The 7,500-nt window shown below is 33.2% G+C and overlaps 1 protein-coding gene and 1 pseudogene across 3 annotated transcripts in view; one reads left to right on the forward strand and one right to left on the reverse strand.

Moving 5' to 3' along the window:
• Positions 1 to 2,691, reverse strand: part of LOC119576804 (uncharacterized protein F13E9.13, mitochondrial-like) — a 4,589-nt gene extending 1,898 nt beyond the window's left edge. The window contains exons 1-4 of one of the 3 annotated variants that reach the window (XM_037924449.1): positions 2,619 to 2,691; positions 1,263 to 1,346; positions 612 to 694; positions 213 to 353 (exon numbers count right to left, since the gene is read on the reverse strand). In XM_037924449.1, the coding sequence (XP_037780377.1) occupies positions 213 to 353; positions 612 to 694; positions 1,263 to 1,344 (306 nt within the window). In that variant the 5' untranslated portion in view covers positions 1,345 to 1,346; positions 2,619 to 2,691. Of the gene's footprint in view, positions 1 to 212; positions 354 to 611; positions 695 to 1,262; positions 1,347 to 2,259; positions 2,451 to 2,618 lie in introns of those variants that run through there. The other 2 variants (XM_037924450.1, XM_037924448.1) reach the window with 2 other exon arrangements.
• The window catches only part of LOC119576805, a 6,509-nt pseudogene continuing 1,635 nt past the window's right edge, over positions 2,627 to 7,500 (forward strand).

A 7,500-nucleotide genomic window follows, 5' to 3' on the forward strand; every position in this document is an offset into this window, starting at 1 on the left:
TGAATCATGCTGTTTGATTTTTATTATGAATTACTAACTATAATCTATTTCATTTCTTTAATTAACATATTTTCATAAAATGTAAGAAAAATGCACCTGTTACACAAGTGCTTTAAATCATTTAACTGTAAAAAATTAATATCAATACATAAAAATGTACATAAGAAAATACACAAACAGGCAACGTTAAGAAAATATATTAATATAATTACCTGGATGCCACAAGGAATACGTTTGGGAATGATACTTCGCACTTCCTGGCACACCCTGGTCATGGTGGCTACGACTTCTGGCCCTAATGATGCTCCCATCAGGTACGGTATGTCAAACATATTTTCCACCAGGACACCATCCTACAGGAATAAACCGATATGTAAAGATCAAATAGAAAAACCCTTGATGAGACTTTTTTTTTATATGGTGGACTATGAATATAAATATAATCTGGCATTATTGTCAAATAAATATCTGGATCTAGTTTTGGTAAATCAGTATAAAAGCCTAAATTTGATCTCTATAACTTGTCACTTCATCTATAGTTTAACTTCTTCATGAAAACAAAATCTTATCACAGAAAAATAACAAGTTTTGAATAACATGGAACAACTTACAACACCAGCTTCTTTATATGCAAAAGCTTCCTGACGAGCCATCTCAACAAGCTCATTAATTCCGTGCCGATTCAAGGGCGTTCCTGTCAGTGTGGTATGATAAATTCTATAAAATTTGCATCATCTCATTCAATGATTCATACATCTCTATTTACTGTTATCAGTTTGGCCAGTATGTATTAATTCCAGAATATTGGTATGGAAACCTAAAATAAGACGGGAATGATAAATGTTAGGAATACATGACAATTACAGTGAACATAGTAATCACATACATATAAGGCATGCACACACAAATGAATGCATGCATGCACATGCACGTACACACACACACACACACACACACACACACACACACACACACACACACACACACACACACACACACACACACACACAGAAGAAAAGATGAAGATGATGATGATGATGATGAAAAGGAAGAAAGAAAGAGAAAGAAAAAGAAAAAAAAAAAAGAAAGAAAAAGAAAAAGAAGAAAAAAGAAAGGAAAGAAAATCTGTATAAACACACAAATATACATACAGGGACAGATATAGACATGTAACCAATTAATACAAGAACTGATCTAACTTGACTTCAACAAGTCTTACACATTAAAAAATTCTTTATTAACGACAACACCTCAAACCTTACCTGGAAGTGCCTTGACGTGGATCATGCCAATCACCGCGGCTCTTGAACAGTGGAAAAGGTCCTTGAAGCGCGAGAGAGCCATGGCTAAAAAATTAAACCAAAATCAACTTACGCAACAGTTAGTTAATAAAAGGTGTTCACTGTGACTAAAAGGAACAATAATTTTAAGTCATAAAGACATTTTCTTGATATTACTATTATGTAGACATTTGATATTGCAGATTAATCAGAATATGTGAATTAAAATTAAAGGAAACTTTGTTTTTGTTTGTATGATTATGGTCATCATGTACTATAATACAATGTCATACAATTTAGTTTACTAATGTTGATTTAGGAACATAATGACGATCAAATGAAATGACTGTGAGAAACGTAATGCATGATAAGATAAAAGATATTGGAATTGGGATGCATGTGATGAGATTATGAATGATAAGATGAATGGGATGAAGATAGAATTGATAATGTAGAGACAAGATAGAAGAAGACAAGATGATGAGATGACGATGATGAGAGGAGATGGAGATGGAGATGAGATGAGATGAGATGAAGATGAAGATGAAGATGAAGATGATGGATGATAGAGATGGAGATGGAGATGGAGATGGAGATGGAGATGAAGATGAAGATGATGGAGATGGAGATGGAGATGATAGAAGATGAAGATGAAGATGATGGAGATGGAGATGGAGATGGAGATGGAGATGGAGATGAAGATGAAGATGAAGATGAAGATGAAGATGATAAAGATAAAGATAAAGATAAAGATAAAGATGATGGAGATGGGGATGGAAATGGAGATGGAGATGACAGAGATGGAGACAAAGACGGAGCCGACGACGACGACGACGACGACGAAGATGAAGATCATGACGAAGACGAAGACGAAGACGAAGACGAAGACGACGATGACGTTGAAGATGGAGATGATGATGATGATATGTGTAAATTTGGATGTAAATTGAAGGAGAGACTTCAAGCAAAAGGTAAGCACCTGTTGATCTTATCGCAAAATGTCCTCTAACTGATAAATATCCTGACGAGTTATTCTTGATACACCCTCTTTCTGTGAATTTGCCTACGTCGTTGAAAAACCGTGTCAATACCGCCGTGAGACTTACTATTGCAAAATAAATCTACGTTTTACACCGATGTTTTACTGAGATATAACACAAGCTAAATACCATGATACTATCTTGATAATATCAGTCACCAAACAGCTAAAACCTAATTTAAAATACACCAATAAATCAAATAAATATAGATATACCTTTCACGAAGTAAATAAAACAATAACAACGAAATAAAACAACATAAACGAAAAAAACAACAACTCTACTTCGTAACCCGTACCTTAAAGCGTCGACGGAAGTGGGCGGTTTGTTTACACGATCAGCTGATTCATTCACAAATTCTCTCACAAATTCATTCACGGATTGACACGATCAGCTGATCTTTTTTCATGTTCCTCCCTCCCGTGGCTTCTTCAGCTCTTTCTCATTTTCCGACAAACGACTAGATTAATTGGTACGATTTAGGAGACAAGAAGCCAAGAAGAAAGGGAAATTATCCAGGGGAGATAGACAACAACAGTCTAAAAAAGAATAAGAAGAAGAAGAAGCATTTTCTGTGTACTACGTTCCTACCCAATACTACTGCACTCTCATACTTAAGATGTATTGGCGATATTGAGGACTGAATTATTGTCAAGGAAAAGAGAAGAGCATCTTGCACAGAAGGGACTGATCCAGAGAATATCGAGAAGACTTTTTCCCCCCCTTTAAATATGCCTACATCGTCTGGTGTGATGTCTGAGGAATACAAGAGCTGTCTCGCTGAGCTTTCGCAAATGGATAATGATGTGAGACAGATTTTCTTTTTTTTACGCTGTAATTTTTCATTTTCCGTTTGTGGGATGCATTCCATGTAGGCAGAAGGGTATTTGTTACCGAGAGCAACACACTTTCCAGAGACAAAGTCCCAAGACCTATCATGTGAACCTAAGAATCCAAACCTAACCTTTCCCTGCCTTCTATTTATTACCTAGACTGAGGGGCTTGCTTGTACCCCCTCTTTATGAGCACTTCATGCCAACTTACAAAAAATGCAACATTAAGAACTCTGGCTGTGTGAGGGTGTCCTGGACTTGCTTCCTGGGCAGTTTCACGCAGTGGATATTTTCGTCATTTCGCAGTAAATAGGAGATCACTGCAGCAGTAGCTGTGTTGTTTATTACACTATTTCTTATACTCTATAAGTTGGCAGTGTACATTTCCCTATCTTTATGTGTTGCTCTTTGTAACATTGACCGGCAGAAGGTAGCTTACAATATTTACTCAAAAAGTAGCTTCCTTGAATTTGTGAATTTGGTAATACTGCACTTTTTTTTTTTTTTTTTTTTGTAGTATTAGAACAGAATCATGATTCACATGGTCAACCATATGTCATACTTTGAAATCACAAACCATGTGGAAATACAGAATATACCATCTTTGAACTTGCAAACCTGGGTTATCATTAATTTATGTAGGAAAATGTATATAAGATTTAGGAATTTAATTATAAGAAATATCATATTATTAAACCAGGAGCTTTGCTATTTGTATTTTTACCAACACTTTTGCTAGAGATGTTACTCAAGTTATTTAAGAGCAGAATAAAAAGGGGAATTTTCAGCCATATTCTATTTTATTTTTATGTATTACTTATGGTTTAATACTGTGTGTAGATAATATGTGAAACTAGGCCCGTTACCAGGCTAATTGAAAATCTGGATTTAATTGTCCATTCTAAGATAATTTTTTCATATGCCTGTTTTAAGTCATTTTTCTTAGAAAACATTGTTGTTTTCTTATTCTTATGTTTGTTTCCTTCTCTGGCTTATCGCGATTGTGGCAAAAGTGCCTGATATAAGGTCTCAGTACTATTTTTTTTAATTGAAAGGGCATCTTTGCATGACATTTATATTTTGAAAGTTACAAACAAAATCAATGCATAATCTTACTTTTGTCTTTATCTCAAGAAAATTTAACTAAAATTCAAGATGTAGAGTTTTTATTTAAATGTTCATTTTGCTTTGCATTGCCAGACTTTATTGAGCCGAATAAAAATTCTTAAAATTCAAAAAGGAAAAGAAAGTATCTTTTGTAGAGACTGATAGATATAATATCTTATTATTAACTTTACCATACCTTAATCCCTAGAAATTATTTGTGAAATGACAGATGCCAGGATTTATTGTTGATTAGTACTCAAGAAATTTTGATACTGGGATGTTTTTACATCTTATTGCAGCTAATTAGTATGCAAAAATTATTTGTCTGAATAGTGTTGATAAAATGTTCATATTTTTCAGGCTTTTTTAGCTTCCTGGGAAATGGCTCTGGAGCATCTGAAAACATATAAGGAACAAGAAGAAATTCTGCCATATTATAGCTTGCAGCATCAGAAGGACACGTTGGTAAGTCACGAATCCAGGCTATACATTACGTCTCCAAAAAAGTTGGCTGTCCTTGGGAATTCATACAACAAAATCCCTCATGATATATTTCGTTGAGAATAAGATGACAAAAGATCTGTAGTTTTGATTAATTTCAGTTGTTGAAAATTATTCATTTTAATCTGGATGAACATTCTGTATAATGTTTTGATAGAGGTTTACATATTATCTTATTCTTTATCCCTCTAGGAACTGAAATCAGCGAGGATAGCGAAGTTACTGGAGCATTTACTGGAAACAAATTCAGACCAAGATCTAGCAAAATTCCTTACTTCATCTGGGCTACGAAAAGAAATAGTGAATATTATTATTTCTCAGGTGTGTAGACTTGACTGTTGATTGTCAATATGAAGTAGCTATTGCAAATTTTATTTGATTATTATTATTATTATTATTATTATTATTATTATTATTATTATTGTTGTTGTTATCATTGTTGTTGTTGTTATTGTTATTATTATTATTATTATTATTAATATTATTATTATTATTATTATTAGTGTTATTATTATTAATATTAGTATTATTATCATCATCATCATTATTATAATTATTATTATTATCATTATTATTATTACTATTATTAACTAGTTCATTAACTATTATTTTATTTATATATATTTTTCTACATTATAATCATATCTATGGAAACTTAGTCTAAGCTTGCGAACTCTTTAACCTTGGTTATATTCGAAATAATTTTTCTTACTCAGTCAAGGTACTGACTCATTTCATTTTTTCACCAGTCGAATTCAGAAACTTTGTCTTCAAGGTGTTGCGATAATCCAGACAATTGTTGATCTGCAATGAAGTTGATGTCAGTGTGCTTCTTCTTTCTTTCGGAGTATTTGCATTTTCCTAGACTTCTTTTCTGTCATGAATCTCTCTGTGTCTCTCTCTGCTGTCCTCTTCTTCTTTCTTTCTGTCTTCTGCTCTCTCTTCTCTGTCCTCTCTCCTCTCTTTCTCTCTCTTCCTCTCTCACTCTCTCTCTCTCCCTTTCTCTCTCTCTCCTTCTCTCTCTCTCTTCTCCTCTTCTCTCTTTCTTTCTCTCTCCTTTCTCTTTCTTTCTCTCTCCTTCTTCTTCCCTCTCTCTCTCTCTTCTTTCTCCTCTCTCTTCTCTCTTCTCTTCTCTCTCTCTCTCTCTTCTCTCTCTCTCTCTCTCTCTCCATGGTGTTTTTTTTTTTCTGAAATTGAATCATAGCTATTGTCTAATATACTGTAAAAATATTCTTTATTTGGTATCCTGTCATCTGTAATTTTATACTGATAGTCTTTTTCAAAGCAAAAATTACTCTTTAGGAATGTTACTTTTTTCTTTTTTTTTCATTTTCTTTTTCTTTTCTTTTTTCTCTTTTTCTTTTTCTCTCTTTTCTATTTTTTCTTTTCTTTTCCTTTCTTCCTTTCTTTTTTCTTTCTTTGTTCTTCTTCTTCTTCTTCTTCTTCTTCTAAGTTCAATCACATAATTCTGTGGCAGCTGTTGAAACTTCATCAAATTTAGAAATTAATTAAAAGTTTTCTCTTATGCGACAGAGAATTCCATAAGGGATGTTGCATTTATATATATATGTATGTATGTATAGTATGTATGTATGTATGTATGTATGTATGTATGTATGTATTGTATGTATGTATGTATGTACTTCCATGTACTACTTGATGTGTGGAACAGTAGAATTCTGTTTGATATTAAAGCTTTAAGTAGTTCTTATCTTAGGATATTATCTTAATTTTGAGCTGTGTGGCAGTGAATGGAATACAGATTGATTATTCTTGACCCTTAAACCAGTGCTAATATGGTTTGAAAGAAAGAGATAGATACACAGACAGATAGATGGATAGATGAAAGGGATATGCAGAGCAGTCCCTAATAGGAGAATTATTAGTGTGAATGCTGAACTAGCACTATGGGTCACTTTGCCAGGGGTTTTGGCTATGGTCGACTCTTTCCTTTGAGTGTTTATTAACTTGTATATTATTCCTTGCCATTGAGAGTTATAAAAAATGCAGAAAAACATCAAAATCTTGAGTTGCATGGAAATGGCCGTCACCTTTGTACAGCATCGTGAACTCCAAACTTTTTGAAGAAAGGTGGAATTCATTTTTTAGTAGTTTTGATGTATGTAAAACCACCTTTGAAAAATATAGAGAAGGATTTTGCAAGCTAAGGGAAAATTCTTCAAGGCCAAATGTTATGAAATATGGAACAGAAATTTTAATTGAACATGCAGAAAACATGAAAAGTGAATTTTGTCTTAACAAGGAAACAATTCAAAATACATTTATTCCTATCCTTTGATACACATTCAGAATTGCCCCAAAATGGCCTGAAACTGTATATATGCATTATATTTGTTAAAATATTTTATGGCATTCAAATCAAGCACAGTTCAAGGGTGTTCTGATGAAGGAACTCTGACATTCTTGAGAAAGGAGAAAGGAGTCCCTCTATTCCATTTGATGTGCTCATTTCTCTTCTTAGTTTGACATTTGCTATAATTTAATGGTTTATTACAGGACATGCAGTACATACAAATGATTAATTTCAGCCATGCGATGCATTGCCACAAAATTGCATATGTACAATGCAAGGTATACAAGATCTGTTACTTTACTAACTTCAAGCACTTTAGATTGATATGTATGAGTAATATGTAATTTGAAATGTATAGTCATAAAATCACAGATTATAACTTGGGTAGCAGTACTTTATTATAAGCATAAATCTTGAAGCTTTTT

This window comes from Penaeus monodon, chromosome 9 (genome assembly GCF_015228065.2).
Source record: "Penaeus monodon isolate SGIC_2016 chromosome 9, NSTDA_Pmon_1, whole genome shotgun sequence".
In the NCBI taxonomy this organism is placed as follows: Eukaryota; Metazoa; Arthropoda; class Malacostraca; order Decapoda; family Penaeidae; genus Penaeus; species Penaeus monodon.